Source organism: Gobius niger (assembly GCF_951799975.1).
Source record: "Gobius niger genome assembly, chromosome: 8".
Lineage (NCBI taxonomy): Eukaryota > Metazoa > Chordata > Actinopteri > Gobiiformes > Gobiidae > Gobius > Gobius niger.
In genome coordinates, this window is record NC_136859.1 from 26,383,021 (window position 1) to 26,402,024 (window position 19,004).

Genomic DNA, 19,004 nt, shown 5'->3' on the forward strand with positions numbered 1-19,004 from the left:
TGGCAGGTAGCGCTGTTTGCATTCATCTCGATATGAATAAAGGATAACCGAGCTTAGAGATCGGCGGCGTCCCCACGAGGGGGTGAGGGAGACCCGCATAGCTGTGCATAAAATATGTGCCTAACGCCTGAACATACTTGGAATATGTGTCTTCCGATTAATGTCGCCGTGGGAACAGCGTGCTCTGTTTGCCTATGTCATGGCTGTGTTTGGAAAGGCTTCCCACCATGATGCCTAATACGCTTCACTGCTTATTTCTGTGTTTGCTTTATGTCACTGAATACGGAGCCCTGTCGGTGTCTTGAATATGATTCTATTTCTATGGAGCGTGCTGTATTAAATCCGCTTGTTTGACTGTGTAATGATCAGTGATGGTTGGTTTATTGGGATTTTTTTTTAATCTGATTTTTTGTCTCTATAGTTTAACTGAGACTTTATACATAAGTTGAAGAGTAGTAGTGTTAGTTGCAGTAGCAGCAGCTCTTTACACACTAACTTGAATGATGGGTACTATCACTACGGCGTTTTAAAATGACATGTCAGCACCTTGCCTCGATGAATGAGTTGAGAATACAGAACAGAGCGGGAGCGCTTCACTGGGTCAGAGACGTGACAACTGTGCAGACAGGTGCTCCACCAGGACGATCAACAGATGAAATGAATCTAATTATGCCCTGATGAAAAATGGAGGCAAAGTAGACCACCTCCTGGAGCCGGGTTTGAGCACCTGACTGATCCTGGAGCTCTGTTGTCTTGCCCCTGGTAGGGTCTCCCATGACAAAGAGCGGTTTTCTCCCTTATGAGAGACCAACAGGCCCAGATAGAATCATGAGGCCGTCCCTCTGTGGACCCACCACCTTCAGGAGGAGCCATAAGGGGCTGGTGCAATGTGAAATTGGGCAGCTCCAACAGCTGCCTCCATGACCTGGCGACGGACGGACGGACGGACGGACGGAGGGACGGACGGACGGACGGACGGACGGAGGGACGGACGGACGGACGGACGGAGGGACGGACGGACGGACGGACGGAGGGACGGACGGACGGACGGATGGATGGATGGCAAAGTAGTCCACACTGACTAAATAAAAGTCAGGACGCCAAAGGTTTCGACCAGTGCGTTCTTCATCGGGGTTGACTACTTTGTGTTCTGTGCCTTTTAACACTGTTAAATTATCATCATGTTCGCAGTTCTGAAATATAGACCGCTGTGTGCCGTTTTGCAGCTTATTTTCAAGCAGTTCAAAAAAACAGAATCTGACAACTCAGTGGTGGTGACTGTTGAGAAACTAAGAAACATAGTGCATGAAATGCATGAGGAAAACCATGTACTTTCACACTTCACCTTGGCGTGATGACCACTAGCTCCCACCGTCCTCTCCTTGAAGCCGTACGCTATGTCAGACCTGTCGGATCGCTGTGTTGCACTCTGTCATCAAGGCCCTGTGGAGTTTTTCTGTTCAAACTCTCGCAACTATCTATTACACAGCCCAGTGGGGAACAGTGATGTATGAGCGGACTCGCGGGCCGCTCTCTCACGTCTACACTTGTGTCACCGCTGCACTATTCCAACTTTTCCCTTTGTTTGTTTTCTACCCCCATTCTAATTTGCCGAATAAGTCTGCGGCGTACAGTTATTCCCACAAGCCGAGATATTTTTTTTTTTTATCGCTTCAAGAACTTTCCCATTTCTCTTACAGGCTGACGCAGGTGCAGACAAAAGTTACCAATACATTCGGAGTAGCAGATTGTGTGTTCCGCTACCAAAAACAGTAAAATTGTTTAAGAGATCGGAGACAGGTAATTTGCGGTGTTTGTGTTTTCGGGAAATGACTGCACATGCATATTCCCACGTTTTCGATTCCAGGACATTTCTCATTTCCTCAAGAAGTTACACAGTGAGCAGATGTTGATGTACAGTTCATTGCAGCTTATTCACAAAAAAATGTACAACTACAAGGTAATTTGCTTTCTGGTGTGATGGATTCTCTCCTAATCTCCAATGAAGTGCAGTGAATGCAGTTGGAAACAGATAATCATTTGATCAATAACGCACTCGGGAGGGTAACAGTTTTGTCGACCTCCATTGTGTATTACTGATTATCACTAGGCAGAAAGTAAACACTAGGATAGCTGTAGTACAGTGCACAATTACGCTGGCAATTTGCTGGATGTGTTCTGCTGCCAGCTAATGGAGTTTACCACCATTTAGAAAGTTTACATCGGATCAGTTCAATTAGCTCCAGTGCAGCTTTGCTGTAAATTCCATGGCATTTAAAGCTCACACAGAAAAGTCTCCAAAAAGTAAAAAAAAAGTGAATACTGTTTAAAGAGCAATATCGAAAAAGCACACTGACTATGTACACCATAAGAGCTGAGAGTTAAAGGAACAGGCCACCGTTTTTACACACTTAGATATGTTCTTACCTGAGCTTAGACGAGTTGATACGTATCTGTCTGGTCTTTGTGCATGCCCTCAGTCACGCAAAAAAGACCAAAGATAATGTTAGCATTTGGCCTCTCCCAGTATATTCCTATAGCTCCAAACGGGGGGTGAAGTTGGAAGCTACCACGCTCTTCCACGGGCACACACAAAGACCTGACAGGTACGTATCAACTCGTCTAAGCTCAGGTGAGAGCATATCACAGTATGGAAGGCCTGTGTGCCCTCAGTCACGCAAAAAAGACCAAAGATAATGTTAGCATTTGGCCTCTCCCAGTATATTCCTATAGCTCCAAATGGGGTGAAGTTAGAAGTGACCAAGCTCTTCCAATGGCACACATACAGACCAGACTGGTATGTATCAACTCATCTCAGTATGGAAAAACTGTGGCCTGTTCCTTTAAGGGGAGTTTATGTTCCAAACAGCTTGGACCGAGAATCCACAGTCTTTTCTCTGACGGCTGGACTAAAGAGGCTGTGAAATGGGTGCCGGATATAAAGGGTGTCTGGCACTGTCCAGGTCATTGTTGTTTTACTTCTATACATACTGTAGCTATCGGGGGGGAAAACACACACTCTGTTGTGGAGCTGTCGCAAATGATGCACATTAGTGAGTGTTGTTGTTTTTTTGTCAGTCAGTAATCTCACAATGATAACTTTGGCACAGAGCCTATGCATGAGCTGTGACCAAACACCTTCAACACGTTTAAACACAGCTCATTATAAGGAAAGCTGGTGCAGTGTGATCCAGGCAGCTTGGCCTGCTGCCCCCCGCAATCTGGCAACGAATAAGAGAAAGGAGATGGGTGGATACTATCTGGTTATTATTCTGTTTGCAATTGAAATGTTTCGGAAGAAAACAAAAGATGAATGTGTGAGTATATGAATGTCAATTTGAAGTTATTCACTAAACTTTATACCAGCGTCCTCCAATGTTTTTTTTATTCTGTCACCGTGAAGTGTTTCTCTTCTGAAAAGCACGCTCCGTTCTGTGCCAGCTTCGCGAAGAAGAGTCTAAAATTGTCCCCTCTTTATTGCGTGTCTAATGCATGCTAACCGCATAATGGGATGAGATTAATAGGAAGATGGCAGCGGCCTTTATGTCGTCGCTGTAAAGAATGAGTGAGAAGTGCCAAGTGTGACGTCTGCCAGACACTGTAATCTCCTGCTTTACTGTAGAGCCTAAGAAAGGGCAGGGGGGATGTAATGCATTTCCTAAGATTTACACACAGAAACAAAATGCCCAAGGTTGTAAACAAGTCCAAAATTGCTAGTCTTTATTAATCTTTTGCAACAATTTGCCAGAAATATGCTTGTCCTTTGATTTATTGTAAAGGTCTATGAAAGTAGCCTCATACAACATCACCTCTATTGACTGTTGAGCAACCGACAAGCCAAGATTTAGGAAGAGCATCCGAACCTGCAAGTCCCAAATCTGTGTCACTCTCCAAATGATCGTTTTCAAATCGATCCCCCAGCCCAGGAGGCGGTTTCGGAAAGCAGGAAGTAGACTGTTACGTGCCTCCAGGAAGTGCACTTGCAGATAGTGTCCATAGATCTGAGAGCTGTGACTTTTCTAATTAGAGAGTTAAGAGTAAAACTGGATAAGCCGCCACATGGCTCAGGGCGTGCGATTAACACCGGAGTCAACCAGACAGACGGGAACTCTGGATGGATGAGGATTGACGCTGAAAGTCTGAGGGTAAAAAATAAATAAATTGTATTGTATTGACGAGTTTATATCAGACACTTGAAGCCTTGCTTGGATCTGGAAGCTGAATTCTGAGTTGAATCCTGACTTTTACTCGCACAATAGCTACGTCTTCGAAGTGCAACAGCGAATTATTAAGAAAAAACTGCAAACATTGAAGTCACGTATAAGAGTATTTTGAGCAAATCCATTATTTTATACCGTTCAAAATATATGCTCTCTTTTCTGTTTTGAATTTTAGAACTCTTAATATTACGTGCCAACTCTTGCTAGTTTATTTCTATAGCACTTCACAACTTGGCAGACCAAAAACAGAATAGAAACATACCAACATTTAACGATGTAAAATGTCAAAACACAAGCAAAACAAAATAAAACAAAACACAGCATTAGGCATTAAGGAAGGCCTGTCTACATAAGTGAGTCTTTAGTCTGGACTTAAACCGTGGCACAGTTGTAGGTTCTGCCACGGCACAAGCACTATTGCCCCACTGCCTGGATTGGGCACATCCAAACCCATCTGAGAGAAGGAGTGCAGGGGTCTGCATGGGCGGTGGATAAAAGTTCTATGTTATGAAATAACACTGTGGAGCCGTCCTGATGTGGATGCATTAAGAGAGAAGAGTGCACCATGCCACTGCTTGGATCCTGACTTATAAACACCCGTAGGGATGTGTTCATTTGATTTATCTTTACCTTTCAGTAATGCATGCCCCCATCACACTTTGCACAGCTAATAAACCCTTAAGATTCACACCCACACACACGCCCCGGCCCATCCGTACATTACAACACGCGCAACCTCAGGGGAGACATAAGAAATGAATTCAACACTTCCGCGAACCCAAGAAGAGCCTTAAGGACGAAGAGAAATTTAATCTCGGATAAGCCCCCTGATAGAATCTCTGCATTAGCCGTGTGCTGCTGGTTCACAGCTCTCTCATCAGCCCTTTACCTCCCACACCTCGGCCCTGCTCGCTCACAGCCTCCTCCCTCACTGACTCTCCTCTTCCCTGTCCACTTCCATCTTTTTTCTCTCACTGATTCATCTCTTCTTCCAATTCACCCCAGTTTTTTGTTTCCTTCAACCACGTTAGAGATCTTACAAGTAAACAAAATACTAGTGGCGCGTGGACTTTCGAAGAATTGCACCAGGGTTTGCCTCAAGCTCACTGGAAATGGCTAAAGTGAGCTCACCATTACCTTGAGTGTCTTTTACCTTCCCATCTTTTTAACTTATGATTTGGTCATACAAATTGAACCCCCTGTCTTTTTATTTTCTGTGTCTCCAGCCAACTCTCCTTTTTTTTTTTTTTAAACAACAACCAAAAGCTGCTTCATTCTCACTTTCAGCACCTGGCTGACCTGCCCCCATAACACCCCACGCTGCTGCCTTCCCCGCGTTGTAGCACTTTAATAGCCCTGCTATTAAGCGCTGGCACGACCTCGCTGCCATACTTAAACAGGATCCTTGTAAGTCTGGTGGAGAGCTTAAAATTTTCTGCACGCAGCCGACTTAAGCCCCTTAAGTGCTTTGGCAACACTTATTCCGTGGTGGCACCAATGAAGCCCATTAATAATTTGATCTGGTTGGAACGGATGGTGGGTGAGAAGGGAAAAAAGGGGACACAATTTAACAGCACTAGCACTTCCCCTCTTCGGGCACGCTGCGACAAAACAAATGGAACCAACAGGGAGCCCACCCAGGGAGGCTGGCGAGCCACCCAGCGCGCTATGATTTGCAATGTGTTCGTTGTTTTGTTGGTAATTACGTCCTTTGTTGCTCCATAAACGACACAGAGATAACCCCATTCTGGTAAAAGCACTTGATAAACAACAGCGTTTTTATGTGACTTATTGATAATAGAAGAGAATACATCTCAAATTGAAGTGGGGATAAATGACGCTGGAGACACACATTAGGGCGGATAGTTTATGATCAGCTGATTAAAAAGGTGCTATTATAAAATCAAAGAGCGTTGCCATCTGCGTTTACAGAACAATGAAAGTCCTGACGCACAGTGGAGAGGAGTTGGCGTCGCCAGTTTTACAGCCAATCGTTGTAATGCTAGTACCTGTGGCAATGAGCCTGAACAGTACAAAGCAATTTAATACCAAATATGGCAGGTTTAAGTAGTCAGTTGACCATCGTTTTTGTGTCCGTGATTTAAGCACATTGTAAAAGCAAGTGAATGACTGAGAAGAGTGTGTATTTTATCTGAAGCAACTCTGTGTAAATTCAAGCATTATGAACTTTTATCACCACTTACATTATACCTAACGTTTCATCAGTGTAGAAGCGTTCTAACATTATCTACCGTCTTCTCACAACAAGATAAACAATATTTTGGGTGGAAAACATGTACAGTGTTGATTGACGCCGCTCTGACACTGAAGATCTCGGAGTGTCCACGAGACGACTCTCAGCTCTCCATTGTTGTGCTGTTACTCGGCCTTGCGTCAGAAATGCATCAGAGGGATCAGATCTTTCTTATAGACACCACCAGACCACTGATGCACCCTTAACCCAATTCAGCAATATAATTAACCACTTAATGGCCAGAGGCAGGTACTTGTGTTAGAATCCATAACTCACTGTAATTTATTAAGTTGAATCTATATATTGGCAGCTCCTATGGCCTCAGTATTGACTTTATTTGGTCCATACACTTTTCAATAGAAGAACATTTTAACAATGAAAGTCAAGTATTTTCAGATTGTTTTTATTTCCTTTATTTTATGAGGCTAAATATTCGCACAGGAAATTAAAATCATTCATTTACAAAACATTTGCATGAGTTGTTGAGTGAGATCAATAATTTCAGCTTTATTGTATTTTAGGCAGAATTCCGATCATTAGCAACAACAAAGCAAAAGAACATGAGGACTTGGTGTTGGGAACTTGTAGCTGTATAAGCTTTGACGATCTTCATGCTGTTACAGCCGGCTCTGATAGGTATAGAAGTGAGATCATAGTTTCATAGATGAACATGAGCGAGTGAATGTTCCAGTGATGGCCAGTTCGCCTGAGAGAAAAGCTAGCAGCACTGTGTCCTCTAGGGCAGTGTTTCTCAACTGGTGGGTCGGGACCCAAAAGTGATTCACAGAATCCTTTTTAGTGGGTAGCGAGCCTATCCCGAACACATTTCTTTCAATATGTACATTGTCTACTGAAAACACATAGAAACAATATCTGAGTCTGTTATTTAATTGTTTTCTTTTAGACTTTGCTTTTTTGGCTTATTGCATGCTTATTCAACAATAGTTTGTGTGGAAATACAGTCATTTACATTATAGCTAACAAAATCTGTTTTGGGGAATGGCGGGTCCCGACACCATACCAGTTGAGAACCACTGCTCTAGGGGGTATTTGTAACAAATTAAAAAGTCTGAGCAGTTTTTGAAGGTGACGATACATGGTGTCAAATGAACAATGGACATTTCCACAATTACATGTTTAGCTGGGAATGTGAACGGTGAATGGTTTCAGTACAAAAAGCCTATTGATTTTTTTTATGACATGGCAAGATTGAGTTTGGAAAAGTTAGCAGATCTAGTAGGATTAAACCATACAATCTGTGTCTTCTTTACACTGAGTGAAAGGTCCAAATTTGTAAAGTCCATTTGAAGATTGACAGAGCTTTCCTGTAGATTCTGAATTTGAACAAATTGAGGGACGTCATTTATGTATACAGACAACAAATTTAGACCTAGGATGCATCCCTGAGGCAACCCTTTGAAAAAACAAAGAGGACAAGAATGCAAAGAGCAAATTTATAGACATTTTTTTGAGAAAACCAAACTAAAGTAATATAGTCTATTTTATTATAGGCATTTGCCTTTCCTATTATCCTTATAAAATTATGCTGTAAGTGGTTGATGCCAAAATTGCAATCAGGACCCGCTCAGATGGGGTCCGTCCATTACTAGACGTTCCTTTACTATCCCTTAGGCAATATTGGTGGACTTGCGATTGGCAGTCATCTTTATTTCATCAGTTAAAATGTGCATTTTATTGCTGGCTGTTTACATCATGCTAATTCACTATCTAGCTCTTTATATGCTACATGTCCATCTCTGCTTCCTCTGCATCTCCTCTCTCCAGTCAATGGCGGACACAAACATGCGTTCCCTGGATCCATAAAACTGTCCATTTAACATAAAGACCCATTCTGTGTGTCCCTGCACGGATAAAGCAATGAGTAATAGATGGTGAAAGAGCCAAATGTACACTTGCCTTGGGCTTGACACTGCACAGTCAAGCACATTCAAATATGCAACACTCACTGCCACTGTTTGGTGACCTGAAAGGCCACATTGTTGTTCGGCCCTATCCACACAGCATCTTTAGGATTCAGAAAATAGCATGCAAAATTTCCAAGGGAGGGAGAGAAAGAGGTTAGAAAAGCAAATGCTTGCCGGCAAAACTCATAGACAACAAGTTGGAAATTAGCGAGAGGAGAGAGCTTTCGGAGGACTCGACATCGGACGCTTTGTGGATAAACTCCGAAGGGACACAATTTTGCAGGGGATCAATCTGAACTTGATTTGGACTTTTGTGTTTTGCTCTGCGATGGTTCCAGACAGTCATTTCCTCAAGCGTCTGCAAGTTGACCGGTAACAGGGGGTTAGATAGAATGGCGATGATCCTCTTTTGGCTTAATGTCAGAGTGGTTTAAGTGCGTTGGGAGAGAAACAGAGACAATCTCGGGGATGACATTGGTGCTTTTCTACGCCCGGTGTGCGGCGAGGTGTGCTGCTCTCGATATTACACAAAGGCGCCCGTATTAAGAAGGTGCAGCGGAGGGAGATGTGATGCTATTTGGACTCAGAGATGTGTGATTGAGCAGTGAAGCGTGATCAACTGAAGCTTCAGTTGAGTTGATTTCGGGGCCATTTCTCCGTCTAATGGCCTGTAATTATTGCGGGGGCTAAAATTACTGTGTAAAAAAAATTAAAAATCCATTGTCCATTCGCTTATACATGATATTAGCACTGAGGCGGATAATCATTCCGGATGCAGCACATCAGAAGTTTGAAATCTCAAGATGCAAGTCTTTTTTACCCCTTTGTGTCTACGTATAGTGGATTTTGTTTAACCTCAGCTATCTTTAGATGAATAAGATCCCGTCTGGTGCTCTCTGGAGGCCTGGCTGGCTGGGTTATAGCTCAAAGGAACATTGACTTCTTCCGAGGTGCTGCAAGGGACCCCTTTGGCTCATTAAAATACCGCTGTGTGATGATATAGTGGCTGCAGTTCATTTGTCCTTCAGGGTATGACGATGTGCTAGGTTTTCAAGATATTGCACTGAAAAATGCTTGGAAAGGAGCATCTGACTCGGAATGGTAATATGGATGTGATGTAAATAACTTCATAATTGTACAGCATTAGTGATGCGCTAATTAGTTTATCTTACATTTGGACATCAGTCCCTTTACTTATGGATACTGATGGTGGAAAGTATTGTAAGGCAGAAATTCTCTGGTCAATTATGCTATTGGTTTTGTGGCTGTATTGATTCTAGTGTCCTGGGCTCTTGAGGCCTTGAAGCAGTGTGGTAGAAAATTAGCTATAGCCTGCTTTTATGGTTTGCTCAGATGTGACAGAATTCCTGTGTTGCTATTTTTTTTGTTCAGACGGATTTCAGAGAACGCAGTGCAAGCGTCTAAACCCATCAGTGCTCATTTCTGTGTGCAGCGTAGTGTAGCCTTTAGCTGTTAGCGCATTGAGCGGTTGCCAAAACTTCCGTGCGGTACATGCTAGCTGTTTTGTTCTTTTTTTTTTACATCACGGCTAACACGGCCTCTTTACATGCACTGGGGCAAGTAGGAGAGTCTTTTCAGAAAACAAGGACAACGGCTCGTGTCTAATTGCCGAAGTCGAGCGGGCGCCAAGTTCTTGCACGTGTCCAGCAGCATTGGGCATTTAGAAACATTGCTGTGGGTTTTTTTTTTTTCCTGTTTTTTTTTACCCGGAGTCTGGGTTGTCTGCAGTCAGGGTCACAGAGGAGCCATTGATCAAACGCACACGAGAGATACTCAATACACAATGAAGGCTGTCCGAAGAAGCGTGCCCCTCCCTGTTCCCTTCTCCATGGTCCTGTGCACCATCGCCCTGCTTGTGACTGGCAACGCTCGTAAGTCACACACGGACACACACACACACCCTCTCATGCACATTCAAGCCGAGATTAAAGCAGACATGGCGTATCGATCTGATGGGGAAATTCAGGTACCGTTATGTGCACACTAAATCAGGGAGATAGGACAATGAGGTTGATTTAGAGTGACATGCGGAATGATTAAGAGTAAAGGGACATTCATTCATCGCTGTGAACAAAATGAGCTCTGTTGGATAAAAAGGACAGTAATATTGGACCTAGACATTATGTCTTATGTGGGGAGAAAGTAAACCTAAATTTTATCTAGAGCAGGGGTGTCAAACTCATTTTGGGTCGCGGGCCGAAATTCAGCTCCCACAGTGGGTCGAGGGGCGCAGATAATAGAGATTTTTTTTTCCAATAAATGAATAATAATAAGCTGTGATTTAGTCAAAGCCCCAACTTGACTGTAGCTTCATTAATAACAATGGCTTACACTTGTATTGCACTTTTCAAGCCTCCTCAAAGTACTACATAGTAGTTATTATTCATTCACTCCACACTCGGTGGTGGTAAGCTGTTGTTGAAGCCCTGGGGCAGACTGTCCATTTACCACGTGGCCATATAATGTGTTGTTCATACCCTAAGCTCTTGTTAGTGCTAGCTATGTTAGTGCCCTCTGCTGGAGACGTGTGGAACTTGTTCCTTTTTTTTTTTAATTTAATGCCCCTAGTGGCTAGAATGAGCATTCTTGGTTATTCTTTAAAAAAATCATAACTTCACACAGGAATGGGCTAGACTAGAGACTTACTTTTTTTTTTTACATACTCTGGAATTTATGCTCTACAGGGCAAGGGCCGGATTAAATCATCGCCGTATGTTTGACACCCCTGATCTCGAGCTTCCTCACTCCCCAAATGTGGTCAATGCATTATTAATATAAAAGAAAACCACATTGGCTGTTATTAATTGCCTTAATTTGATACAGACTTAGATGTGATGCCCAAGTGTTATGACCGGGGGGGTTGCAGAATGGCAAAAAAGCAAGCTCCAGATGAATTGTTCAAAATGCTGGTAATTAAGTTAGAATGAGTAATTAAGATAAAGAGTGACGCACGAACAGAAGCATATGCCCGAGGGTGAAAGAAGAGAGATAGTGTGGAGAGGCTGCCATGAATGAGAAGAAAGGAAGGCCTCTGAAGAATCCAACAGCAGAAAGTCATATCTGTATGAAGAGGAGAGAAATAGTGAGTCGGAGAACAGCAGTGTGTCTGCGTGAGCTGGAGACGGCAGAGACAAACAAACAAGACACCAGGAGCAGAACAGCGGCGAGACCAGATCAAAGAAAGTTGTACAGTTGAGCCTAAACACGTGACGTGATCAGAGACGAACTGTGATTACGCGTCGGGTTTGTGGTATGACCAGTTCAGGGTAGGTTGTATAGTACTGTACATCATGGAAGTAAATCAAATCAGATCAAGAGATAGAATTTTGGACATGCTGCAACAAAACAATTATTTTCTCCACTGTATGAGATTTTTATAAAACTCCGTTATATATGAGTTTTGATAGGGTCACATTTAGATGTAGTGCTATGGAGAGTAAAGAGACAAAAATCCCTTTGAAAAGAACAGCAAGGGTAATCAATCATTCTTTATCATCGGTGACAACTGTGCTGCATGCTAATGGCAGTTTTTGACCTCATTTTTATGCATTGACAACCAGTGTCTTTTCAGGCCCACACTGGAAAGCTAGTCCACACAGTTAGCCATGCCAGTGTCCCGTTTGCACATCAACAGAGGGACATTGTTCGTGTGAGCCCTGGCGCTGGGGAAAGTTAAAAGGGTGAAAGAAAGGAAGAAATGGTATTGAAAAAGACAGTTTATTTATGTAATTCACACCGGCTGGAAACATTTGCCTCTATTGAAAAAAGAAGAAGAAGAAAAAGAAAAGAAAAAAAACGAACATGTTGGTGCTCTTGGCAAACTGGAAGAAGCCATGTGGCCACTGGAATTAAAAGTTGCGCTGTTGGCCGAGCCACGCAGGCTTCACTGTGGAGCGTAATAGGCCAGTAAATTCTCGCTAAGCCACCGATGGGCTGTGTGTGCATGGTGGCGTGTTGCTGGTCTGTAGGCACTGAGAGAGCGCAGGGTCATAAAGAGTGCCACTGAACACATTGTTAAGCTGATTTAGCACCTGTAAAACCGGACAAAGCAGAGCAAGAAAACAGGAGGGTAATGGTGTTACTGCTGAATCACAGAGCAACAGCGCCGAATGAGATTTGACACAGTGCTCCCCCTTGAGGATCCTCAATGCAACTGCACGATTAGCTGTAATGGAATCTTTGTAAAGAGTGAACTATTATAAAAATCCACTCCATTCAACCGTCAATTGCAGAGCATTACGTGGTTACTTTGTAGAGTAGTTTCAGGAACACTTTTGGTCTGAAGTGATGGTTTCGGGGAACAGACCAAAACAGTAGCCGGAACACTCTCATTAAAAAAAGGAATTATATCATTTCAAATCTTCGCCAAACCCTGCTAAATAGTTTCCGATTCCGTTACCCTGAAAAACTGCAAGGTGGGGAATGAGTTCAAATGCAATCAAATTAAGCACAATGACTAAATGAAAACAACAGAAACAGTTTGGATATGCTTTCCTTGATATTTACTGCTTTTTTTTTTAATATTATACAAACTCCTGCTTAGGTTTGTGGCTGCATCAGGAGTCAGGAGTTGACTGCGACTTTGGAGTGAGGAGTTTAATGCATGCAGGTTTCGATCAGACTAAACATGCATGAGCGAGTGAATATGTCATGCGTTATTATTATATTAATGTGCTTAAGGTATTTGACTAGAATAAACCCATGAAAGTTAATTCTACACCACGAGTTAGTTGTGGCTCTTCCATTTCAGCAATAAATACAGTAGTATACCAGGTGAGCTTTTTAGAATACACATTTTGAATGATTATGGAACTACCACCATCAACACATCAGTATGCTCACCAAATGTTCTGTAATCTAATATATCTTAAAAGCGATGTGTGCTATGCTATCAACAGCTACACAATATAAATGACAGTTTTGATATACTAAAGTACAAGCTCTTATAAAATGCTTGAAAGCTTATTACGATATACAATTACATGTGTATTGCTTGTTGTAGTTGTTCCACATCAGAGCTGCAATGATTCCATTTGGACGTTGGCGACAGTACTGTAGAACATGAGTTTCATTGGGCGCGACGGGGCCAACAAGAAATCAGGCAAACGAATGAACAGGTTCAGACTACAAAGCTCTTGCGGAAATGCATTGGGTTGAGAGGATCACGGTGTCAGAGAATGGATTGAAGTATCCCAGAGACCCAAAGAGGACGTGCTGGTCAGAACCAGAGACAGTGTAGATAAAGAGGTGATGAGAAAAAAGATTCTGAAGATGCAAGTGTTCAAAGCCAGATCAGTGAGATAAACAAATGAAGGAGTGAGAAATATGTTTCTAAAAATATCAGTGGGTTAAAGGGAGGAGTGTTGTACTATGGAGAATTAGAGGAAGTAAGGGAGATGCGTTTATGTGGTGTGCCTGTGTACAATCAGTGTGATTCTGTGCAGAGATTGTTTAAAAAGTGTATATTTTTGCCTTCCGTCTTTCTTTGTCAACTTGTTGTAGGATTCTGCTTTTACAGCTTGGGTTTGGTAACTAAAGGGCATTGTCACATCTGACTTTCTCTGAACCAAACTTTGGACACCGCTGTCTGTTCGCTCGTCTCCATTCCCTCTCTCCTGAGCAGTGGTCTATAAAAAAACAGCATGATTATACGGCCAGCTTGAGCTGCAGAACAAATCAGGTTTAGCGATGGAGAGTGTGCAGATGGAAGTGGCGCAGAGGCAGGAGAAAGATCCCCACTGAGTCCCTGGAAAAGGAATAGCGGAAAGGGAAATGAAAGCACAGTGTGGCATTGGAGAGAGAGGAAGAAAAAAAAAAAAACTTTAGCAATGAAAAGAGAAGCAGCTGTAAAGGAAGAGTTTAAAGGCAAGGTTAGGAATAAGGAGATGAGGTAAAACGTATGCTGGTCGGCACAGTGGGGAATCTTTTTGTAAACGCACCTCCAATGGGAAACGGCACAATTCCCTTAAAGCATTATACGGTCCTGGAGGGGCGAGAACACACTTTTCTAGAAGTTAATCTTTTTATGGACACTTTTGGGACACCTACATATTAAAATAAGCTTGTATTGTATGTAGAGATGCACCAATTGAGGTTTTTTGCTACCGATGCCGGGAGTATCTGCCGATATCCGATATTTACCGATGCCAAGAGACTTTCTCAAAAGTGGCTTTCTCTGAGTGAAATTTTGAATTGACTCCATTTTATGATCAATAATGCCATATTTTATTGTCATGACGTTACAGATCAATTATCAATTCATGGATCACTGGACTTTTCTACACTAAATATCCTGGGGCATAAGACAGGCTTTAGGTTACATTAATATAAACAACTCACATGAAGTGATCTGATCATTAGAAATATGTTAGATCAGTTTTTTCTTAAACTAAAATACAAACACTTGGCTTCAGCAGTGGTTATTTTATTGTATTAGGCTTCTTTAGGTATTTCTATCATAGTTTTCTTTAGCATTAGCATGCACCGGCTAGCTATAGCATGCTATTGCTAGCATGCTATTGCTATAGCATGCTAGCATGCTATTGCTATAGCATGCTAGCATGCTATTGCTATTGCTAGCACTGCATTTTGAGCGGTGATCAAAAATACATTTGCGGAGGCTGAAGCAGTACTAAGCAACTCTTGCCCCTAGAGGCCATAAGCACAACTGCAGGTGTCGTAGCAAGTTGAGATTTTTTTACTTATTAATTGTTCGTGAGATTAAATATATTGTACTTATATTGTATATTGTACATCCAATTACACAATTTCACTCAAACTTGGCTGTTAGCTTCTTCTTCGTGATTCTATTAGTGTGTATTGGTGGCTCTGGTCCGGTGGCAGTCAACTTGCAATTGTGGTTTTCTGGCCAGAGACACCAGTGTGAGATCCAATCATCCCATTAACACTTGTATTGCTCCCAGAGAGACTACAAAAAGGCTTTATTAAGGTAAACACGTTACTTAGCATTGCTTTAAAACTAAATCAGTGATTAGATTCTCCAGGTTCTTTTGTTTAAAGCGTTGAGAGCCAAACCCGGTATTGGTTCAGTGTTGGATATTTGCAGCCAATATCCAATATTGTATTTTTTCCAGTATCAGCTCCAATATCTGATACCAGTATCGGATTAGTGCATCCCTAATGGTACACATAAAATATATATTCACCTTTACTGTATATACTGAAGAACCTTTGGTTTGGGCGTCCAAAACGCTTTACGTCAAGTAATCAATCAGCCTTTCACACTCACTTTCATACATCAGTGTACCAAGAGAGCTGCAGCAGTGTTTCCATGGGACCCAACAGCGATGCATGGTGGGAGCTAAATTAAACCGTGAACTTCACACCAGAGAACAAACAGTATATTGTTAAATACCAGAACAAAACCTTCACACACCAGGCACCTGAGGACTGCACAGTGTAGCATAGAACACCACACGAGGTCCTTTCTACTGGTTTCCATTGGAGTGTTGAACTGTTCCTTCTTCAACAAAAGGAAGAGGTGTCGACCAACAAAACAACATCAGACCGGACTGTTCTATATTTCCATCCATCCATTTTCTTCCCCTTTATCCAGGGTCAGGTCATGGAGGCAGCACTCTTGAGCAGCGATGACCACACTTCCCTGTCCATGCTCTTCTGGGGGGATCCTTAGGCGCCCCAAGGCCACCTTAGAGCTAATGAATAATAATCTACCAATGAACCTACCTACATTAAATATACATTTTTATAAAAGAAAAAAGTCCCCACAGCTTTATGACCTTTTTTGTAAGGTATATATCTTTGACAAAGCTGGTATTATAAGACCAAAGACCAAAGTGAGAGATTGTGACAGCCCATCCACTTTGATCATATAAGTTTAATCAAATCAGCCACACATGAAGGTCTTTGAAATGCAGGAACTGCCCTTTTGACCCCAGTGTTGTGACTGCACCTGCGCTTTAAAGGTTGACTCGGAACATCCTCTGCAGCGCAAAGGCCCTTTAGAAGTTGTTGCCTGGCCTACCAGACAGTCCTCCTTTCTGTTCAAAAAGAAGAACCATCTGGACAGCTCCTCGCAGCCTATCATTTTACGATTTTACTCACATCGGTCCAATCACGCATTGAGAGGCGGGACTTCATTTCCCCAAGACATGCAAGCCGTCAGCACACTCTACCAAAACAATAGAGATGGCGTGCCCGGCGAGTGACGTTTTCTTCTGCTCTTTCGTCTGTTTTAAATCATTTGGAAAAAAACATAATCCCTAAAAAAGGAAGTTTTTGGAAAGGCTTCCTGACACTTGTTCACTTGTTGCTGCGACATATCTAGTGTTGCTCTGATTGGTTGATGCCGTCTGTCAATCACGTCCACCGGGAAATCGTTGAGATCATGCTCGCTTCCAGACTATATGTCTTTGAAATATCTATGAAAAAGCATGTAGTTTGGCAGGCCAGGCAATAGAAGTTGTAAATGCTGCTTCAAGGTCATTCCAGGTGGCAAGCAGCGTGCGTTGTATTTTGTATAGTGCGTGGGTTAAAGTTCTGCTGAAAAGCTTTGTGGAACGTTTCCATTTGTGTTCCTCCTGGCTTCATACCTCGCAATATAAACATGACTGTATGGCTTGGTGAAGGGGACAGTGATGATACATTGTAAGTGATGCAATAAACGATATGGAAGGCAGGGCGCGATGACAGGAGGAGGAACGTAGGATCAAGTGCAGGCGAGAGGTTGGGAAGACAGAGATGCATCGGGAGGCCATATCAAAATGAGAGATGGTTGGAATGGATAACGCTGCATGGCTGTGCGGTGGATTTGGACACTTTTTTTTAAATCGAGAAGCAGCGCACGGTTTACGGCTAACAAGGGAGTGCTATACAAAAAGCCACAGAACCGATGAGAGAGAGATTTGGAAAGGATTATGTAGTATTTATAGGAGTGTTTCTTTCTCCACACTACATTTGATTGGCAGCATTTTGCATTCCCCCGAGAGATGGATGGATAATTTTAGACCGGGTTAAAGAAGGCATATGCAAAGAAGCTCAAAGTCAGCTGTTTTCAACTTTTGTTTGGCCTTACACTGACTAACCTGGAGCAAAAACATAAACATTGCGTTCCTTTGCATACACCCTAGAGAAAGGAGCTTGGCTGACATAAGAGTGTAAACAGATGGGAAGTCTGTAAAAGAGAAGACTATACGGGGTGCTATTGTTGTGTTTTTTTTTAAACTGTGCATATATTAAGAAAGTGCGTTGTCTTGCAGCATTGATTTTCTCGCGAAACAATGGCTTGCATACTTTGTGTCGTTTAAATACCCGTTAGCTCTTTAGGTGAACTGCAGCAGGTCGAGAAGCAGTCTACACACTACAAATATCTGAAGTCAAACAGAAGATCAGTTTAAAAATCAGCAACGAAACAAACAGGGACACAAATAGAGTAAAAATAGATACATCACTAACAATAATGGCAACTCACTTATCTTTTAGCTCATCTTAACTACAACAAGAAACTGAATGTCAGTATCTTGATAATCTACCGAAAAAGTTCATTTACATGCACCCACAAGAAAGTGTAGTCCACCCAGATGGAAAATGTGTATAATGACGGAGTTATTGTTTTAAGCTATGCATACATTAAGACTTTGGGCATAGTCGTCTCACAGCATTGATTTTCTTACATAAAAAAAGCGTTGGCCTGCATGCAGAAACAAAACTTGTGCACTGGCCCACTTCCAAACCAAAGATAATGAGAGATAATGAATAGTCAGACAGTGACTGTGCCAAACAGAGACAACTCATCTCTTATGTAGCTCCTCTTTTTATGCTACACTATCCTCCCTTCACTCTTGAAATAGGGACTGATAAAAGAAAAAAAAAGGCAGTGGGTAATTCAGCGACCTGCAGCACGCAACGTTTGGAGAATTTACCACATCATGGTGGGTGCTCGGCCAGAGAAGCCGAGCCCTGGCTGCCTCCCAAATCCCTGCCTCTAAACTCCTCTCTCCCCTGCCTCCCCGGGCTTATAACTCAAGCCCATTGCGGGACCATTAGGAGAGGCCCCCGAACAGCCTTGTCTTATGGATTCCCTTTCCTGGCTATTATTTATTTATTTGGAGTTTGAAATGATGGCCTTCTTGTGACGCCCATTGCCAGAGTAAATAAAACCTTCATTTTTCCAATCAGCAGTGGCGGTGACAGTAAAAGGGAGGCAAAACCCAAGTCACTGCTATGAAATACTGCCCCCGTTTGGCCAGAGCCAGAACTAGGCGCTTTGTTTTTTTGGTCTTCTTGTTATTTATCTGTTCATAACCCTTCACGCTATTGATCATCCTCTGCATTCTCTCTTTATATGATTCAATGCTTATGGAGTGTTTTATTATGGGCACGCATTTTAATAGGGCTTAGATTAATATCTCTGTCACAGAGGTTGCTTCCACCACCCCATCCTCCTGCTCCTTATTCCCCCATAGTGCGCCATGATCGCAGGCACAAGCACTTGGCCTTGATGTGAATGTCAGCCTATAAAACCTACAGTCGAACCGAAGTGTTCTGCCCAGCTGGGTTATGAGCCAGGCAAAGTGTACGCGTCATCGCTTGTATGGGCGTCCA

General features: G+C 42.6%; 1 protein-coding gene across 2 annotated transcripts in view; it reads left to right on the forward strand.

The window, feature by feature from the left end:
- LOC306967047 (cell adhesion molecule 4-like) overlaps window positions 1-19,004 on the forward strand; it is a 246,565-nt gene that overhangs the window by 169,247 nt on the left and 58,314 nt on the right. The window contains exon 1 of one of the 2 annotated variants that reach the window (XM_079561947.1): window positions 9,783-10,291. The exons of the other annotated variant lie outside the window; for it this stretch is intronic. Coding sequence (XP_079418073.1) covers window positions 10,204-10,291 — 88 coding nt within the window. The 5' untranslated portion in view covers window positions 9,783-10,203. Of the gene's footprint in view, window positions 1-9,782; window positions 10,292-19,004 lie in introns of those variants that run through there. 2 annotated transcript variants of the gene reach the window in all.